This window comes from Marmota monax, unplaced genomic scaffold (genome assembly GCF_021218885.2).
Source record: "Marmota monax isolate L192 unplaced genomic scaffold, Marmota_monax_Labrador192_F-V1.1 WCK01_AAM20220418_F8-fsc00009, whole genome shotgun sequence".
Lineage (NCBI taxonomy): Eukaryota > Metazoa > Chordata > Mammalia > Rodentia > Sciuridae > Marmota > Marmota monax.
The window spans coordinates 27,505,769-27,527,835 of NW_026694710.1; the positions used below are offsets into that span (position 1 = coordinate 27,505,769).

At 40.3% G+C, this 22,067-nt stretch overlaps 1 protein-coding gene across 7 annotated transcripts in view; it reads right to left on the reverse strand.

Annotated features, from left to right (window-relative positions):
• Fam193a (family with sequence similarity 193 member A) overlaps positions 1 to 22,067 on the reverse strand; it is a 149,366-nt gene that overhangs the window by 88,248 nt on the left and 39,051 nt on the right. For 6 of the 7 annotated variants that reach the window (XR_009224846.1, XR_009224845.1, XM_046423623.2 and 3 more), the window contains exon 2: positions 3,460 to 3,702. Coding sequence is in view for 5 of the 7 variants with exons in the window: in XM_058572475.1 (XP_058428458.1) it covers positions 3,460 to 3,702 (243 nt within the window). In the remaining 2 variants the exon portion in view is untranslated. Of the gene's footprint in view, positions 1 to 3,459; positions 3,703 to 22,067 lie in introns of those variants that run through there. The other variant, XM_046423626.2, reaches the window with a different exon arrangement.

Below are 22,067 nucleotides of genomic sequence, written 5' to 3' on the forward strand. Positions count from 1 at the left end.
GGCCAAGCCTTATCCAGTGGCTGAGAGGAGAGGAACAGCTCTCTGTACTAGAAAGAGGCAGTAGACCAGCACAGAGAAAAGTGAAGGCCAGACCCCTGCAGAAACAAGGCAGAATCTGGTTGATGGAGCAGGGGCAACTTGCCAGGAAAGTTGCCCTTGAGGCCCCAAACACAGGGCTGCCCCAACTCAGGCTGAAAAAGTGAACTATGTCAAGTAGAAAGTAGAGAAAGACCCAACCCCAGGTCCACAGAGATACAAGGGTGCAGCACACACCATTGCAGACAATCCAGCCAAAGGGCTCACTCAGCCTCACAGATGCACAGCCAGTAGCTCCCTCAGGCTGGGGCTCTCTACTGTCTATAGTTGACCTAACAGAAAGAAATAAGCAGAGCGCAAGAATGCTTAAGGAAATGTGGTATCAATTCTGCACAGATCTCCCCCCAAAAGGGAGAAGAAACGGGGACACACTTTTTATTTTTAATTTTTGTTTTTTTAGTTGTAGATGGATATAATGCCTTTATTTTGTTTATTTACTTTTATGCGGTGCTGAGGGTCAAACCCAGTGCTTCATCCATGTTAGGCAAGCCCTCTATCACTGAACCAAAACCCCAGCCCACAGGGACACATTTTAACTTCTTTCCTGAACATTGCAAGACTAGAGTATAGGCAGACATTTTTCATGGGCACAGAAGCAAAGTCCTTGGTAAAATTCTAGCAAACCAATGCAGCAACAAGCCAATAGAATGTCCACAGAAAGGCCTGTATAAAAATATCCTTCACAGCTTTTTACAAAACAGCCCAATTCTGCAAACCACCCAAAGATCCATCAATTAATTGGGGAATGGGTAAACTGGTGTATCTGCACAATGCTTTCAACAATAAAAAGAAACAAACTACTGACACATCCAACAACATGGATGACCCTCCAGAATGTTGTGCCAAATGACAGAGTTTATGGAACACTCTAGAAAAAGCAGAACCGTGGAGGAAATCAGGTCCATGATTACAAGGGACCAGAGTAGAGGCCAAATACTGACTACCAAGGGGAACAAGGGATCTTTACAAGGCGATGCAAATGTTCTTTCTGTATCTTAACCCTGATAATCAGAAATTTTTGTGGTTTTATTTTTATTTTTAAAGAAAAAAGGGTGAGGGCTGGAGTTGTGGGTCAGCGGTAGAGCGCTCGCCTAGAACATGTGAGGCCCTGGGTTTGATCCTCAGTACCACATAAAAAATAAAGATATCGTGTCCATCTATAACTAAAAAATAAAATATTTTTTAAAAGTGGTGAATTTTTACTGTATGTAAATCATCATAATTTTAAAATATCAGTGATCTAAAACCAGTGTCCACAAAGAAGTCTATCTACAAAGGCAATGGGTAGTCCATGGGCACACATATGCCAACACTGCAGCTCCGTAGAGGTTGTGGCTGCTATTTTGAGTGGGGGGAGAAAGCCTCACTGGACAGATGATCGTCATCAGGACAACTGCCAGCCAGAGCACAAGAGGCTCCAAAGCACAACTGATGATGTGAAACAGAGGCAATGCCACAGGCCTGTGTACTGGGGACAGCAGCAGTATTCCCAAGGGCACAGACAGGCTAAATACCAGAACAGGGCTGGAACAGGAAGGAAAGATGACAATGTTCAGGAAACACAAAAACCAAAAAAAAAAAAAAAAAAACACAAAAAACAATAAATAAATAGCTTTAGCCAATGGAAGGACTTAGAACATGGACTGGAAGAGAATAGGAAACAAACTGACATCTGTAATCTAAACAGTCTTCCATTTAAATAATGAGGGAAATACCAAATACTTTTAAGTGGACACAGAAAATTATCACATGAAAAATGACAATAGAATGTGTCATTTTTTGTGTGTGGTGGCGTATACCTACAATCCCAGTACTCGGGAGGCTGAGGCAGGAGGATCACAAGTTCAAAGTCAGCCTCAGGAACTTAGCAAGACCCTGTCTCAAAAATTAAAAAAAAAAATAAAGAGGGCTAGGGATGTGGCTCAGAGGTAAAGCACACCAGGTTCAATTCCCAGCAACAAAATAAAACAAACCAATAAATTTTTAAAACAATAAAAGCAAAATGTCTAAGGGGGAAAAAAACTTCAGATTGACTATAAACTCTCTCTTTTTTAGAGGGGCATTACCGAGGGTTAAACCTGGGCTCTAGTTTTAATCTCTAATGAGGGTCAGTGCATTCACTCCTTTGTTCATCATTTGCTTACTCATTAATTCAAATATTCTGAAGTACCTAATATGCATCAGACTGCTCTTGGCAAAAAAAAGGGGGGGAGGGGTGGCTGGTTGCCTTCAATTAAATTCCAGTAAAGAAGAAAGAGGAGACAATTAAGGGAAAATTCAAACGAATAGAAATAATGCAGGAAATGGGCTTGTAAGAGGGGGCTGAGTGGGAAAGCTACCTTTAGTTTAGTAAACAATGAGGCCCAAGGTTTATCGACTTAAAGCCTACTATTCAGGATACTGCCCTCAAGGAATCCCTGGCTGAACAGCTGGGTAGCAGCAGCAAAGAAGCAGGTGAAGCTCAGGATATGAAGAGCCACCAGCACTGCAGCCAAATGCTCCTTGACTGTCACTGGGACTAACTGGAAAGTAGTCCCACCTTAGAAAACAGAAGGCAGTGATTGTTGCTTTTTTTTTTTTAATTAATATTTTTAGTTGTAGATGGACACAATACCTTTTTATTCCATTTATTTATTTTTATGTGGTGCTGAGGGTCGAACCCATTGCCTCACAGATGCTAGGTAAGCACTCTACCACTGAGCCACAGCCACAGCTTGATTGTTGCCTTTTACTGGCAACATATAGATCAGAAAAGATAGAGCTCAGAAAACAATTAGTTGCTTGCAAGCAGAAATTGGGAATAGATGTGGGGCCTTAAATGGTTACAAAAGCCAACTCCTGGAACCTAAACAATAGATCTCAAAGCATTTTTAGAACAAGGGCCCACTAAGACTCATTCTAGGTCCAAGATGAGAAGAAGGGTCCCACCCTACCTCAACAGCCTCAAGATAGCCTCCAGAACCTGTGGCATAGGATAAAGCAAAGGGGGAAGGCCAGGCTTAAGAATCAAATGCTAGGAACAATTTCAGGTGAGTTAGCAGCCCATGGAATTGTCTAGAACTAAACACACAAAAGGCCTACCAGCTTTGTAGGGAACTGCACCATGAAAGAAATCCTAAGCTTGAACTAAGAAAGTCAAAATCAGCCAGGGACCACAAGCTTGTTGACTGTCCCAATAAGGAGAGCAGATGCCCACCACCTCCTGTACCTGTGGCCATGAAGGTCGGGAGGGTGGAATTTAGGCCAGAAGACGGTGCAGAAGGGAGTACCCTAAAAGCAGGTGCAGCTTCTTTCCTCTTGCTGCCAGTTAACCCACATCCCACAGAGAGGGCGATGAGCCTGCTTGCGCTGGCAGCCACTCACCGGCTGGTCAAGGCCGCCATGCCTCTCCTCCTTCTCCACAGTTCTCCGGCAGTCCGGGCACACCCACAGCGGCAGGTGCAGCACGCTGTTGCCCTTGGGTGCCATGGAAAGGGCCAATTTGCTCGCAGTCTTAATTCCACTCTCTAAGAATGAAGGGTCTTTCCGTTCACTTCTGCACAGAAGACAATAATCCCCAGCGGGGTAGGGTGGTGTCCTATGATTCATGCCAAAACTAAAAGGAGTCTGGAACAGAAAAAAAAATTCTATTTTCAAAACCTGATTCACAAAGCCAAGGTTGTTTTATATATACATATATGTAAATATATGTATATATTTTTTTTTCTAAAATAAGCGCACATTATGTTTATTTTTATTTATTTATTTATTTATTTATTTTTAAAGAAAGAGAGAGAGAGAGAATTTTTTCAATATTTATTTTTTAGTTTTTGGCGGATACAACATCTTTGTTTGTATGTGGTGCTGAGGTTCGAACCCGGGCCTCACGCATGCCAGGCGAGCACGCTACGGCTTGAGCCACATCCCCAGCCCCACATTATGTTTATATAAAGAAAAAGAATAGAAAATTTGTAAAATAAAACTGAACTTAATGTTTTAGAAACTCATAAAACTGGAAATAAAGAAGTAACAACATAAGAAAAATTTTATTAGGAATTAGAAAATTCTTTGCCTAGACTTCTTCGTTACTTCCCCTCAAGAGAAATTGTCAGTACCATGGTCAGACCATGAGAAAGCACCAGAATGGCACTTCATCAACAAGGCTTGAAGCCACTGCCCCAAGGCATCGGCACCAAGGGCTTCACACTGAATTGGAAATTGACTCCAGACCTTCTCAAACAACAGGGAACCTGAGGGCAGCCAGGCCTACAAGACCTCATCTCCCTTCCAGGCCTTGTAATAATAATGCTGAATCCAACTCCAGTTTCCCAATTTCAATGGCTGCTTTTTTCAAACAGGTCCTAAACTGTCGATGAAGGTAGAGATAGAGGCCTAAGGCAGAGGCAAGATTCCCTACATCCTTTTCAAAAGGTTATCATCGTCCTCTCAGAAAAGTAAAACTAAGTTTTTAGAAACACACATACACACAGAGCAGAGAAAAAGAAGCCAAGGCTCGGGAGTTTGGAAATGGGCTTAAGGCTAATAGGTGGGGATAGCAGGCAGGACTTTAACCCAAATCAGAGAACCCCAAGATGGCCCTGCTCTGCACCTGATGATGAACACCTGCAGGTACTGGAGACCAGAGGCACAGGGCAGTGGGTGGGCAGGGCCAGGCAGCAACTTATAGGAGCCAGCACTACCTGTCTGTGCTCAAAGCCACAGCACACCACAGGGTTACACAGCACCAACGCCCCCTTGGTTTGCCCTGCCTTCTGGAGGGCCCCTGCAGCAGTGCATCAGGTGTGAAGGAGAATAAGACCCACAGCAAAGCTACTGTGGTTTCTCACAAAGGCTCCAGAGACTCTTCCAGTACCCAGCCAAGTCCTACTCTTGTGGCTCTCTCTCTATCCTGTCACCAATGTTCAACCGGACCATGAGTGTGCACTGGCATAACTGGCCCCAGAGGCTCAACAAATGAAGGAAGGAAGGAAGGAATGACAGCACCTCTCAGTACAAATGACTCGTTACATTCTTACATGCTTTTATAAAAGAATGATTGAAACTATGTGCCCCTATCACACCAACAAAGTTCTGTGGTTTAACCAAACCTGGCTCAGTGAACAATTTAGTGTGTGGAGATTGCTGGGAAAGAACTGAACAATGGCTGCCAATCATGTCCTTGCAGGCTTCAGACCCCAACCACACAGAATATAGGAAAGCAGATGTCTTTTTCTGTACTGACAGATATGAGAATTATATAAATTATGAGGATTTCAAAACTCTCACTGATTTAACCCTTTGTAAAGCTACCTCTCTTCCCTAATCCTGGAAAACAACCTTCGCCCCCAGCAGAATAGCCAAAACCATCAGACCTGATGTGCCACAGCCTGGCTGCAGCAAAATAACTGGGGGGGTGACGAGCAACTTGTGTATGTTGATACAGCAGGAGTGGGAGCTGTTTATTGAAGGACCGGAGGGGTATATATACATTACACACAGCTTATCTTAATTAACATAAACTAGATACAGCAGTCAACCAATAAGGAATCTCCATACTTAATGGCTCGCTGGCATTACTTCACAAACCACTCCCTCTGCAAAATGCCAGGCGCCATCTTGACTTGTTTACAGACTCTCACACTGATGGGCCCTGCTGAGCTTTATGGTTACCAAAGTCCCAGATTGACACTATAATTGACAGCCATCATGGCCCTGAAATATCAGGTTCTGGGCTCACATGTTCATCACTCATTATAGGCAGAGTGTCCCTAATCCAAAAGGCTTGGATCCACATGTGTTTCAGATACTTTCAGGGTTAAAATAGTTACATATATGTAAGATATCTTGGGAATGAGCCCCAAAATTTATGTTCATGAAAAATTTGTTTCATATACATCTTATACACAGACTGAAAGTAATTTCATATAACATTTTCAAGTGCACCTAAGTTTTGACTGTCACTCATCACATGAAGTTACATGTTGAAAACCCTACTAGTTGTCATATCTGCACTTGAAAAGTTTCATATTTTCGAGCATCTTGGATTTCAGATTTTTTGGATCAGGGTACTCAAAGTTTAGTGTCCCTTTAGAACAAAAAGCTGATGCTCTATGTTCTTTGCATTGCACCCTGTTGTCTGTCCTGATACTTGCTGGGAGATCATGACTGCCCAGGCACTGGGACAGAATAAACAAAGATCTTTGCCCTTGAGGAGCTAATATGCTCTTCAAAAGACAAAGTAACAAATAAGATAAATTAGTAAAAATGAACAATAGTAGATAGGGGCAAATGATGAGGAAAAAACACAAACCAGGAAAAAGCGCCTAGTGCTGGGTACAGAACGCTTTCACTTAGGCTGGCAGCAAGGGCCTCCTTGAGGAAGTAACTTAAGGAGATCCTTGAAGTCATCAGACACCTGGGGAAGAGCACTGTGGCAGCAAGCACTGAGGCCAGCAGGCCAGGTGGCCAGGGTGAGTGAAACAGGGAGCCGAGGACCAACCCCAAGTGTACATGGGAGGAGACACAAGGAACAGGGAAGGCAATGAGGAGACAGAGGGCAGCGGTTTGGAACAGAGCTGCCAGGAACAGAGAGATGGTAAGACTGCTGGGGCTGGGGAGGCAGAGGCTAGGCAGGAGAAGGGGTGAAAGGTCAAGGACAACTTCCAGCATCTGGGCCGACCTGTGGAAAAGTACTGGGCCGAGGGAGACATCCAAAACCATCTGGTTATCTACTCTATACTGGGTCTTCTTTTAGGACAGACACCAGGGTACAATGCAAAAAACATAGAGCATCTGCTTTTGTTCTAAAAGGACACTAAACAAGTGAACTCAAAGTCACATGGTACCTTGCATTAAAAAAAAAAAAAAAAGCTGGTACGGGTATAGAGTGGGACTAAGAGGGTGGTGTTATTTTGATTGTTTTTATTGGTTGGTTGGTTTTGGTTTGATTGTTTTTGAGACAGTCTTACTGTGCTGCTTAGACTGGCTTGAACTAGTAGACTCAAGGATCCTCCTACCTCAGCTACCAAGGAGCTGAGATTACAAATGCATGCCACTATATACCTATGGTGTTTTAATAGGAGCAGAGGAAAGACTTAAGAAGAAAAGGAAATGCCCTATCTGGAAGATGATCAGGCAAAGGTGACAGCATGTGCAAATGAGCAAGTTCAAAGAAAGCAATGCCATGGGGGTGGAGCTTCCAGAGCAACCGAGTACAGCAAGGCAGAAGGACAGGAAGGGGTAGGTCACTCAGGCTTATTATGGTTCTAGCAAGGGCATGGATGGAATGACACAATTCCCATCTTAAAAAGAAATTTTGCTATGTGAAAAATAAACTCGGGTAGAGACAATGATGTAAGAACACTGCTGTAGACAGTTACAGCTGCAGAGAGAAGAAAAGGTGGTTTAGGCTCAGTGGAAGCCATGGAGGAAAGCATTCAGACTCAAGGATGCTGAAGGTGGGACTCTTTCCAAGAGTCCATAGGAATGGGCTTAAACCCCTGGTCAACAATCAGGGCCAGCAATAAACATGCCAGAGACAGGAGGGCAGGCTAGACCAGTGGCAAAAATCAGAAGCCTGCTTTGGATGCTGTGTACATGATGTATAGAAACATCCAATGTGAAGTTTTTGTTCTGCATGAGTGAGATACTCCAGCAATCAGGTGCAATTGGACATATAATTTGGCATCAACTAGATGAGATGACCCATAGAGGAAGAGTCTGTCTGCATAGCAGCATGCCTGTGGTTTCTAGCTACTTAGGAGGATGAGACAAAATCTCTTGAGCCCAAGGACTGGAGAAAAGCTTGGAGGAGCATAGCACGATCCCATCTCAAAACAAAAGAGAACACACAGGGTATGGTTGTGGACTCCTGTAATCCCAACAATTTGGGAGATTGAGGCAGGAGGATCCCAATTTTGAAGCCAGTCACAACAACCTTAGAGAGAGGCTATGTCTCAAAAAGTAAAAAAGAGCTGGGCGCAGTGGTGCACACCTATAATCCCAGGAGGATCGCCAAGTTCAAAGCCAGCCTCAGCAAAAGCAGGCACTAAGCAACTCAGTGAGACCCTGTCTCTAAATAAAATACAAAATAGGACTGGGGATGTGGTTCAGTGGTCGAGTGCCCCTCAGTTCAATCCCCAGTACTCATCCCCTCCTCAAAAAAGTAAAAAGGACTGGGGATGTGGTTCAGTGGAAGAGTACCCCTAGCTTCAATCTCTTGTACTAAAACAAACAAACAAACAGACAAAAAAAAAAAAAAAGAACTACATTCTCTAGTGTAAAGCTAGGGTAAAACATGCCCTCTTTAGATAAAGCAAGTAGAAGGGTTACCACAAAACACACACACACACAAACACACACACACACCTGATATCTGACTCAAATTCAAGTTCACCAACTATTATTGACCTCCTGCCTGATTACTTTCCTAACTGGCTAAATGTGAGGCACAAATATGAAGTCCACTGATTCCTTTAAAAAATACTGATGAGGGCTGTGGTTGTGATTCTGTGGTAAAGCACTTGCCTAGCATGTGTGAGGCACTGGGTTCAATTCTCAGCACCACATAAAAATAAATGAATAAAATAAAGATACTATGTCCATTTACAAACAAAAAATAAATTTAAAAAACTGATGACTGTGTTGAAGTAAAACAAGTACTAAAAGCTGAAGATACCTAAAGTACACAATTTAAAAGGTGTTCATGAATGTTCACCTCATTAAACCATTACCACAATCAAAACAAGTATCATTTCCATTACCCCAAGCTTCCTGTAATCCTTCCCTCCTCACTCCTTCTCCAATCCATCCTTGTCCACAGAAAATCACCAGTCTGGGCTCAGTCACTACAGATTACTTAGTAACTTCTTGAATTGTATATAAATAGATGCTCTTAGGGCTGGGGTTGATCCTCAGCACCACATAAAAATAAATAAATGAAATAAAGATATTGTGTCCAATTACAACTAAAAATATGTTTAAAAAATAAAAATAAAAAAAATAAATAGATGCTATTTTATCTGCCTCTTTTCACTCAGCACAACTTTTAACTGTCTGTTGCAGTTCAGGGGAATGAATCCAGAACCTTGCATAGGATATGCAAATCTCTAGAATAGCTGGGTCAGGCATCATTTTGAGACCATTCACACGTATGCATGAGGAGTTTGTTCCTTTTTATTGCTGAGTACAATCTGTTATCCATTCTTCTGCTCATGGATATCTGGGTTGTTTGTGGTCTGGGCTGTTACAAACAGCTGCTATGAACATTTACACAAGTCTTGGTGTAAAAATTTGCTTTTGTTTTCTTATAAGACACCTGGGTCATATGTTAGGTGTGAGTTTAACTCTTAAGTTAGCCCTCTCCCAAAGAACAGTATATGAGAGTTACGATTACTCCACCCCTCATCACGGTCAGTTGTTTTACCTGTAGCCATTACAATGTGTATGTGGTACTATCTCACTGTGGTTTCCCTACTGACAATATTAAGTATCTCTTCATGTGCTTATGTCAGTCCTTACTTCTTCTGTGGTGTGGTATTTATTCAAATCTTTGGACTTATCTAAGGTTTATCAATTTTATGATTCTTAAAAGAATAAGGTTAAAAGCTTATTTCACCAATTTCTGTATTTTAGGTTTTTTTCCTACTTTATTAGCTTGGCTTTTATGTTATTATTTTCATTTTCTGGGTTACTACAATTGTTCTCCACCGTGTAAAGTAGAAATATCCATCCCTTTCTCTTGTACAATATGGATGGTTAGAACTATAAATTCTCCTGTACTTTGGCTGCATTTAATAAATATGCTGTGTTTTCATTCTCTTTCAGTTAAAAAGATTTTCTAATTTTCCTTCTGATTTTGTCTTTGACTATGGGTTGGTTGTTTAAGGTATGGTTTCATTTTCTAATATTTGTAGTTTAATGGATTTCTAAGACAGTTCTGCCATCAAAGAAGAACCTTTATATAATCTTAATTCTCCTAAATATATTGAGACTTCTTTAATGGTTCAAAAGAGGGCCTCTTGGTAGATCTTTAATGTTTAGTTAAAAGACTGTATACACACACTGCTGTTGTTGGGTAAGTGTTCTATAAATGCCTATTAGATTAAGTCGGCTGCTGGTGCTTCCCACATGGCCTCTGTCTCCCAGGAGCAGTCTTTCATGATGCAAATATGACTAGACCCCATTCTACCACCTGAAAGGAACTAACCTACTGCAGGTCATCAAGTGTGATATACAAGGCCCTCTGTCACTGGGTCCCTGCATCACCATAATTTGCCTAGATGAAATAGCCAGTTTCACACTTCTGTGCCACCACACTAGGTGGCTTTACCTTGGCTTGCCTCAGTATTTACCACCCATTAATTCAAGATGGAGGGACACTGCTCAAGGCAAGGAGGCACAGAAACCTGCATTAAAGTGCATAGGAAAAGGCCAAGGCTCCCTGGCCTACCAGGAGGAAACTGGGAAGGTCTTGAGGAAGGGAAGCAGTGGGGTAGATGTGAGGACTTTCATGCAGTGCAGAGCCCCACAGGAACAGAGATTTGTTCCAGGAAGGAAGAACTGCTGAAGGAGGCACCGAAAGCTAACAATATTTATGGAAAACCACTTGGCATTATGTTTTTCAGGACCACTGAGACTCACCCATCTATCTGCCCGGCTCTCCTCCTCTATCACTACCAACCTCCTCCACAAGACATGCGCCAGGCCCCACCCCTCCATACCTGAGGACTCTGTTCCACTCATTCTTTATTCTTTTATTCCTCCATTATCACTTTTTCCTTCTTTGCTGCATCATTTCTATTAGGAAACAAACATGCTGCTCTTTCTGTCATTCTCCTCTCAAATGCACTTCCCTCACGACTACTTAATGCCTGTCTTTTCTTTCCTTTTCACCTCTGGAGGTGTCTGTCCCAGTTCTAAGAGAACACAATGCAAGCCACAAACATGAGCCCCATAACTGAACACACACAAGGAAGAACAACAAAATATCACCACAAACCTACTAGAATGACCAAAATGTAGAACAATGACAACACCAGATGCTGATGAAGAGGTGGAACAAAAGGAATTTCTCATTCACTGCCTGAAAGAATTCAAAATGGTGCTGTCATTTGGAAGACAGTTTTGAGATTTCTTACAAAACAAAGCATACAATCTACTAATTGCACTCCTTGGTCTTTATTAAATGAACTGAAACTTTATATCCACACAAAAACCTACCAATAGATACTCACAGAAACTTTACTCATAACTGCTAAAACCTGGAGAAAACCCAGACTACCTTTAGTTGGCAACTAGATAAACAAACTTTGGTACCTCCAGACAATGAAATACTATGCAACACTAAAAAGAAATGAGCTAACAAACTATGAAAAGAAAGAGTAACTTTAAACACATATTACTAAGTGGAAGAAGTCAATCTGAAAAGACTATATACTGTATGAGTTCAACTACATGACACAGTGGAAACCACAAACTATGGAGATAGTAAGAAGATAAACTGGCTGCCAAGGAGTTGGGGAAAGGATGAACAGGCAGCACAAAGAGGAGATGGGGGCGGTGACACTGCTCTGTAAAATACTGGAGTGGTGGACACATATCATTATACATCTGTCCAAATCCATAGAAATGTCCAACACAAGAGTGGGCCCTAATATAAACTATGGACTGTGAGGATAATGCTGTGTCAATGCAGGTTCATCCACTCTTTAACAAACGTTCCCCTTTGTCGCTAGAAGCTGACAGTAGAGGATGCAGAAGGTATATGCAAACTGTCTCTACTTTGCACTCAAAATTTGTTATGACCTAAAAATAAAGTCTGTTAAGCAACAGTCTCCTAAAAAACAAAACAAAACAAAAAACCCACAGGTGAATTCTAATATTTTATTTAAACCAACAATCCAAAATATGTGATCAAAAGGAAACAATATAAAAATTATTACTGGGACATTTAGATTCTTTTTTTCATAATAAATCTCCAGTATCTGGCCTGTGTTTCATACCTGGAGCACATCTCAGATTGAAGCAACTACTCTTCAAGTGTTCCACGGCCACAGGTGGCCAGGGCTCTGTGTAGAGCCATGCAGACTCACACCCACCCTCTCCAAGCCCTTCTCTCCATCAGCAGTTCCCCTAACTACCCACACTGCCAGCATGAGGCATAAAGGCCCACATACTTTTCCTGGTATTCTCTCAGGTCCTCTTGGCTTTCTCAAATTGTATTCCAAACAGAGTACTAACTCCAGTCAAAGACCACGACCCATATTTCTCTGGATAAGCATTACTAACTTGAGGGTCAGTTCCCAGGTTCCTCCTCAGTCTTCCTCCAAAACCTGAGACTCAAACTTGTAGAAGGATCCTTGTTTCACAGATGTTTTTCTTTCCTCCCTAGTACTTTAAAGGAGGGGGCAGAATAAAGTTCCTGGGTGACCCTGTGAGTGAGTGGCAACAAGAACTCAAAATGGGGTGTTCTGGCATTAGTAAAAGGAAGTCAAAAGAGGCAATGCAGGAATTGGCCAATGAAACTTTTGTTGCAAAAAAAAAAATTTTTTTTTTTTTTTGGTGTGTGTGTGTGTGTTCAGCTAGGTTCTTCCTGGCAGGGTCCACAAGATGCCCCACACACCAATAATGAATCAACTTTTGCTTAAGCTAACACAAGATAGCTTCTATGAACAGAGGACAAAAAACTGCATTAAGTCGGTTCAATGAAAAACTGGATTTAACCTGTAGTCTCCTATTAAAAACATGGGCTTCAGCATCAGACAAGTGCAAGTTCTAGTCCTGGAACCTACCGGAAGGGTGACCTCAGGCAAATACCCTCACCTTTCCTGACTTCAATGTCCTATCTCTGCAGCCACTGAGAAATCTCTCGAGAACTTTAAGGGGTAAACATGTTCATAACACACTGTTCAAAGAAGGGAGAACATGTGATTTAACAGACAACAAGATGCAATCTACAAGATGGGGGTTGCAAACAAATTTTGGGGGCAGGGCAGGGGCACTCAACCACTGAGCCACATCCCCAGCCCTATTTTGCATTTTATATAGAGACAGGGTCTCACTGAGTTGCTAAGTACTTCACCATTGCTGAGGCTGGCCTCAGCCTCCTGAGTCACTGGGATTACAAGCGTGTGCCACTGCAGCCGGCTGCAAACAAAATCTTAACCAAAAAAATGTCACAATGTAAAGTCTAGGAGTGAAATTAAGTATAACTCATTTTATTCTAGGACCTCTTAACTCAAATTTTTAATCAGCCAGAAAAAAACAAACTTTCCTAAAAAGAGGCCTTCTAGAAGGTTGTTGACCTGCCAGTGATGTGAAGCACTCTTGACTTCAGTGCTTTCCCAGCAGAGAAGGGCATGTTCTAGGGGCTCAGGGTCCCATATTGCACAAAGAACAGAAAGACTAAGAGTTCTAGACGCTGAACCCTGGCTAACACAAATGCTAGCAATTTGTCCTAATCTGACAGATCCCTCCTCAGCTCCATCCTCCCTGCTGCCTCCAAATAGCCCTGTGCAGACCCAAGCACTAAGGAGAACACTCAGGACTGACTAGGAATGATCTGGTGACAAATACTGAGCTTCCCCACAAGCACAGATGGCTGATAAAAGCCACAGGCAAGGGGTGGTAAACTCACCTACTCATAGCAACAAGACTCACTGCACACCTTTTAAACATAAGAGAAAGACTCAAGACAAAGAAATTCTTGCATTTATATTTAACCATACAGAATTTCCAGACACACACTATATTTCATTTTCAGTATTTTTATAACTATAATCTCTGGATTTTTTCTTTTTTTCTTTTTTTTTACCCAGGGGCACTTCACCACTGAGCCACATCCCAGCCCTTTTTTATATTGTATTAGCAACAGGGTCTCACTGAGTTGCTTAGGGTCTCGCTAAATTGCTGGGGCTGGCTTTGAACTCAAGATCCTCCTGCCTCAGCCTCCCGAGTAGCTGGGATTAAGGGCATGTACCACGGTGCCCAGTTTAGTCTAAATCTTTTGATAAAAAAGAATTGTGTATTTCCTTTAAATATATGCTTAAACACTTTTCTGACACTAAGTATGGGGTATACATGGTTATGTATAAAACTATAAAAGAAATAATGATCACTACTACACATCAACATTAGACAGTTTAATAGTGCAATGCAGTAAAAGTAAAAGGAAATCTAAGAGGGCTGGGGTTATGGCTCAGGGGTAGAGAGCTCACCTAGCATACGTGTGGCACTGGGTTTGATCCTCAGCACACATAAGAACAAGTAAAATAAAAGTTCTGTGTCCACCTAAACCTAAAAATTAAAAAGAGAGAGAGAGAGAGAGAGAGAGAGAGAAAAGAAATCTAAGTGTTAAGCTCATCCCCAAATTAACACAGGACTAGAGTCGCAGGTCCAATGTAGTGACTTCTCAGCACTTGAAATGTGGCCAAGTCCAAACTGGGATGTGCCAAAAGTATAAAATACACTCCAGATTTCAAAGACTTAATATGAAAATAGGAACATAAAATATCTCACCAATAATTTTTATATCGATTCCACGTTGTACTTTTTATACTGTGGCTACCTGAAAATTGCTACTATTTATAATATGGCTATATAATACTGTTTTACATTTTACTTTTGTAATATGGTTATTTAAGTTTTAAATTACCTGTGTGGCTTGCATTATTACATTTTTATTAGGCACACCTGAACTACAGTGCCATTATTTCTCCCTTTTCATCCTCTATGAATGCTAATAAAAAACAAATTTCCAATCCTGGGCAGTAGAAAGAAAGGAAGCCACAAGGAATAAGAATTTACAAAAATAGGAAAAAGAATATCTAGAAAATCAGAAGTTGATTACAACTGACAACAGCTGTGTCAGTTGTTTTAAACCCAGAGCTATATAGAATTGGTATCTTTTTTTTTTAATTAAGCAAACATTTATTGAAGCTTAAACTGTGGTACAGAAATACATTTTCAACTGATTTAAGTCCAACACCAAGAAAAAGAGAAATTATGGAACAGAATTTCCCTCTGCTATCATAATAGGATCAATCACTCAATCTGCAGTAGTCACTTTTCCTGGATTTTTGCCACACAAATTTGTGCAAGTTTTCAACATTAGAATTCCTAAGTCCATTAGGGAAAAGGGGGGAAAAATCAGATCTCAAGCCAACAAATTTCACCAATAAGATTGGTGCCTTATAACAGAAATTCAAATTTCCTGTAAAGCATAAACAGTTAAAAAAAAATCCAAACTCAGACAAAATATCTAACATGGAATTAGTAAGCTATTTTTCTAAATACTACAGTAGCTCCTAATCATCATAAAGAACCTATATGGTTAATGCAATTATCACTTCACTAAAGAAGAATCTAATGTGGAATTTAAGAAATCTGTCCAAGCTAGCAAGTATTAAAACAAAGCTTCTAATCCTAGGCCACTGAAGATTGGCTCTGATCTCCTCCTAAGGGAACAAGCAGCCCATTGGCTAAAAAGCACTCCTCTGGAGAAGGGTGCAGCTGTGAGCCCAAAGACTCAGGTTGTTGGAGTATGAATTCCCCTGGCTAGGGCACCAAAAGCAATAACTCCATTACAGAAATACAAAAATAAACATACACTAGACAAGATCAACAAGCCATAAGTTGCTTCTTTTAAAAGACCAATAAAAAGGACAAACTAATAAAATATCAAGGAAACAGAAAATACAAAAAAAAAAAAAAAACAGACTGAGTGGTCACTTAAAATAATAAGGATATTGTCAACAGTTTTACGTCAAAATTGAGGTAAAAGGTTGATGTAAAGCTCAATGAATTCCTAGAAAAATATAACTTGCTAAAACAGATTAAGAAAGAAAGAAACAAACTCAACCTGATACACCTCTAATCCTAGATGGCTTCTACCAAAAATTTAATAGGAGATTAATCTTATTTAATTAGACACACTCATAAAAAAAAAAAAACACCAAAACTCAAAACCATAATTCATACATATACGTGAACACAGATGCAAAAAGACTTTTTTTTTTTTTGATACTGGGAACTGAATTCAGTGGGCACTTGACTACTAAACCACATCCCCAGAACTATTTTGTATTTTATTTAGAGACAGGGTCTCACTGAGTTGCTTAGTGCCTTGCTTTTGCTGAATCTGGCTTTGAACTCGTGATCCTCCTGCCTCAGCCTGGGATTACAGGCATGCACCACTGCGCCCAGTGGATGCAAAAAGTTCTAAAAGAATTGATCAGCAAATCAAATCCAGCAATATGTTGAAAAGGCTGGTAATACTATAACCAAATGGGTTTACCCAAAAATTAATTTTTTTTTTTTTTGGGTAGTGCTATTGGGGAATTGAACCCAGGGGCACCCAACCACTGAGCGGCATTTCCAGACTTTTATTTTGAGACAGGGTCTTGCTAAATTGCCCAGGCTGGTCTCAAACTTGGCATGCTCCTGCCTCAGCCTCCCAAGTAGCTGGGATTATAAGCGTGTACCACTGCACCCAGCTACACCTAGCTGACTTTATAATTATGTTGCTACACTACACAATTAAAGAGAAAATACGTGGGCTGGGGTTGTAGCTCAGTGGTGGAGTGCTTGCCTAACGTGCATGAGGCACTGAGTTCGATTAATAGCAACACATATAAGTAAACAAAAGGTCCATCAACAACTAAAAAAAAAATACATAATCAAACAGATATTAGAAAAGTCTTTTGATAAAATTCAACATCTATATCAATTCATTAATGAAGGCATTCCTAATAAGCCAAGATTACAAAGTAACTTTCATAAACTGAAAAAGGTCGTGTAAAAAAGTCCTATCAGCCAGACACAGCAGTGCACAATTGTAAAATTCCAGTGACCTGGAAGCAATTTAACAAAATTAAAAAGGACTGGATTCAATCCCCGGTACCACAAAAATTAATAACCCCTATTAAGAAAAAAGTACTGAAGGACACAGTGAAAGTTTTTTCTTTGCTATCAAGAATGAGACATAAGGGAATCTGATGCTATCACTTCTATTTAATATTATAGTGTAGATCCCAGCCAGAGCAGTAAAGGAAACAAAAAGATTAATAATGAGAAAAGCAAATGTAAATATCAGTATTTGCACATATATCTGTTTATCTAAAAATTCAAAGGATATAAAGGTAAATAAGCAGAATTAAATCTTTAGAAAATCAAAACTAAAAAAACAATTATATTCCTACACACCAACAATCATCAGAAAACTTTTTTAAGATACCACTTTTCACAGTATCTCAATATCCTACCCCCTAAAAACATGTTCAGCACAGTAGTGGGAGTCAGTGGAGCTGGAGGAGAGCAACACAAGTTGGCCACCAGGCTGAGTGTGGCTGGTGGTCGGGAGATTGGTTCTGTGCAGGAGGACTAAGTGAAAATGCTGAAGATAATATGCTAGCCAGCTGCTCAACGCAGAACTACGCAGAACTACGCTGGGTTTTTGGCTGGTTGGTTTCAGTCCTAAGGATTAAAGCCAGGGCTCCCACATGTCAGATAAGCACTCTATAGAATAGAACTACAAATACATAAAGGAGAAAAATGTGATAAAATGTCAAAAACCAGAAAGTGTAGGACAAGGATGTGTGTGTGTTTGTTTGTTTGTGGGGGAGGGGGTGATACTGGGGATTGAACCCACGGGTACACTACCATGAAATTATATCCCCAGTCTTTTTACTTTTTAATTTTGAGGCAGGGTCTCTCACCAAGTTGCTCAGAATGGACTTGAACTTGCAATCCTTGTGCCTCAGCCTTCAGACTATCTACAAAACCTCTGTAGTCACTCTACCATAAATATGAAAGTATTTCTAAGTTAAAAGATTTTAAAAGTTATCAAGTGTCCAAGAATTAACCTAAAACAGGAGAAAATAAATCTTCATTGATAAGAGCAAAGATACCCCAAGAAAATGAAGAAAAAGACTATATTCACAGATGGAAAACTCAAATGACATGTCAAGATTCACCAAATTTATCTATAGAATCATTACAAAATCATAATCCAATTTTCATGTGGAAATTAAGAAACAGAACTGGAAATTTATATGGGAATACAAAGGACCAAGAATAAGCAAAACACAACTGAAAAATGAGGTAGGAGGATTACTAAGACTTATTAAGAGGCTAGTTAATTGAGAGTGTGGTGTTAACTCAAGGACAGACAAGTAGAAAAAGGAACAATATAAAACTTTACAACAAAGATGGCATTCCACAGTCCTTCGGAAAGAATGGCCTTTTTAATTAACAATACTAGGTATCCAAAGGAGTAAAATAATGAAATTAAACCCCTTGTCTGACACATGTACAAAAAAATCAATTTCAGAATTATGGACCTAAATATGAAAAAATATAACAGATAGTATCTTCATGACCTCAGATGAAGTAAAACATTTTAAAATAATACATCAAAAAAGCTAAAAGCACAGGGGCTGGGACCGGGCCTCAGTGGTACAGTGCTTGTTTCGCATGTGTGAGGCGCTGGGTTCAATCCTCATAAAGATAAATAAAATAAGGGTACTGTGTCCACCTACAACTAAAAAATTATTTAAAAAAAAAAAAAGGCATAAAGGAAAAAATACAGGGGCTGAGGCTGTGGCTCAGTGGTAGAGGGCGTGCGAGGCCCTGGGTTCAATCCTCAGCACCACATAAAAATAAATAAAATAAAGATTAAAAAAAAAGATACATATTTTCAACTATTCAAAGTTTAAAACTTCCATTCAAAAAATGTTAAGAAGGGCGGAGGGGGGGTACATGCCTATAATCCCAGCATCTTGGGAGGCTGAGGCAGAAGGATTTCAAGTTCAAAGCCAGCCTCAACAATTTAGTGAGGCGCTAATAAGCAACTCAATGAGACCCTCTCTTTAAGTACAAAAAATACAAAAAGGAGCGTGGGGGCTGGGGCTCAGTGGTAGCACACTTGCCTGGCTTGTGTGAGGCACTGGATTCGTTTCTAAGCACCACATACAAATTAATAAAATAAAGGTCTATCAACAACTAAAACAAAATTTTTTTAAAAAGGCTTGGGATGTGGCTCAGTGATTGAATGCCCTGTAGTTCAAGTGCGGGTACCAAAAAAAAAAAAAAAAAAAAGTAGAAATAATAAGAAAAAGGTATGCAATCCAACTGAAAGAAAATGGACAAAAGACTTGAACAGGCTCTTCACAAAATAAGATATATAATGGTCAAAAAAGACATATAAAAAGATAACTTCATATGAGCCAGGTTCACGGGTACACACATCTATAATCCCAGCCATTTCAGAAGGCTGAGGCAGAAGGATCACAAGTTTGAGGCCAGCCTGATCAACTTAGCAAGATCCTTTTTTTAAAATAAAACGAAAAGGGCTGGGATATAACTCAATATTAGAATGCTGCTGGATTCAATCCCCAGTACTACCAAAAAAAATTTTTTTTGTGTGTCATCAAAGAAATGAAACAGTAAATAAAATGCCTCCATATGCCCGCCAGAGAGGCAAAAATGAAAAATGGGTGAAACCACATTAAGGTAAAAATATGGAGCAATGGGAACTACTCTTTGCACAGCTGGTAGAGTAAACATAGGTATAACCACTTTGATAAACAAGGATTAATATTAAAACTGAAAATACAGATACACTATGACCCAATAACTCATTCTTCTATATGTACATCTTCCCTCATATTAAATCTTACATGCACCAAAATACATGTGTAAAACTATTTACATCACCTTCAAACTGGAAATAACCCAATTTCCCATCAACTGAGGTACTGACAAATTTTGCAACACTATTCAGCAATTAAAATGGGCAAACCACAAATCTTTAAAATACTGTGAGTGAAAGGAGCTATAAGACTGTTATGTGATATTGCTTCCTTCCATTTATACAAAATCAGGTAAAACTACAGTGTTTAGAGACATACATCCAGTGGTTGCCCATGAAGGGAAAGAAAGGGAACTATAATCAGGAAATAACCTTTAGTGGGTTCTGCAATTCCAGTCATGTTTTATTTCTCTATCTGCTTACATCAGGGGTCAAATTAAAATGACTTGCAAAGCTATACATTTTAGGCATTTTATGGTATTAAACAGTAAGAAAGTTTTTTTAGTAAGAAAAATTTTTAACAAAGGAACAAGAGAATTATCATGGTTTGGATCTAAAATGTCCCCAAAAGGCCATGCATTGAAGGCTTGGTTGTCAGTCTGTTGCATGATTGGGGAGGTGGTGAAATTTTTAGGAGGCTAGGCCTAGTGGAAGGAAGTTAGGTACCTCTTGGAGGGGGTATTGGAACCCTGACCTGTTTTTTTCTTTTTTTGCTTCCTGGTTGCCACGAGATAAGCAGTTTTCTCCAGCACATGCTTCTGATCATGATATACTGCCCAAGGCCCAAAAACAATGGTATCAACTCACCAGAGGCGGAAACCTCTGAAACCACAAGCCATAATGAGCCTTTCCTCCTTTTGTATTGATATGCTCAGGTACTTTGTCACAGCAACAGAAAGCTGACTAAGTAATTCAATGGGTAAAGGGGAAGCTTTTCAATAAATGATATACACTGGTTATCTATAGAGGGGAAGAAGTGTCACCCAACTTACCTTATACCATACATACAAATTAACTTGAAATGGATCACAAACCTATACATAAAAGCTCTAAGAGAAAAGAGAAAAATTCTTCCAATCCTGAAGTAGACAGAAATTTCTTGAGACTCCAGAAGCACTAACCATAAAAGTGTAAATAGATAAACTGGACTTCATCAAACTTTTTAAAAAAACACTTCTGTTCCACAAGGCATAGTTGCTTGTAAGTCCTGCTCCAGGATAGAGAGCTGGGAGGAATACTGATACACTCTTGCAATGACAGACTAGCTTCAACCTATTAAAAAACAGAGGTTACAGAGCAAAAAACTGGTCTAAGTGCTTGCAGGGAAAAGAGAGCACACACTTGCTTTTCAGGCAGGTACAGTCAGACACTGGCAAAGAGAGTTTGGCAATAACAGATGACAAACTGGGAAAGGTCAAATGGAGGCTGGAAGGACAATTCCTAAGAGGTGCAAGTTGCAAAATCTTTCTCTATGGAACTCACTTGATGGTCGGTCACTAAAAAGGTGTCTCAAAGAGGGTCTGGGTTGTGGCTCAGTGATAGAGCACTTGCCCTGAACATGTGAAGCACTGAGTTTGATCCTCAGCATGGCATAAAAATAAATAAAGATATTGTGTCCATCTACAATTAAAAATATTTTTTAAAAAGGGGAGGTCTCAAAGAGCTCCAAGAAACACTGACAGGGATGCAGAATTCAAGGAGGGAACAGGGGAAACAAGGGAGGGACAGAAATTCACCCAGATCCTTCCCTGCCCTTTCCATGTAGGAATAAAAGCCTACATCTGGGGGTTGGAGTTGTAGCTCAGTGGTAGAGCACTTGCCTAGCACACGTGAGGCATTGGGTTCAGTCCTTAGCACCACATAAAAACAAATAAATAAGGGTACTGTGTCCATCTACAACTAAAAATATTTTTTTTTAAAGCCTTGGGCTGGGGATGTGGCTTAAGAGGTAGCACGCTCGCCTCGCATGCGTGTAGCCCAGGTTCAATCCTCAGCACCACATACAAAGATGTTGTGTCTGCCAAAAACTTAAAAAAAAAAAAAAATTAAAAAAAAAACTCTCTCGGGGCTGGGGATGTGGCTCAAGCGGTAGCGCGCTCGCCTGGCATGCGTGCGGCCCGGGTTCGATCCTCAGCACCACATACAAACAAAGATGTTGTGTCCGCCGAAAACTAAAAAATAAATATTAAAAATTCTCTCTCTCTCTCTCTCTCTCCCTCCCTCTCTCACTCTCTCTTTAAAAAAAAAAAAAAAAAAAAAAGCCTTCATCTGTGGGGTTGGGGCTATAGCTCAGTAGTAGAGTGCTTGCCTTGCAAGTGAGGCCCTGTGTTCAATCCTCAGCACCACATAAAAAATAAACAATGAAATTATGTCCATCTACAAATAAAAAAAATATTAAAAAAAA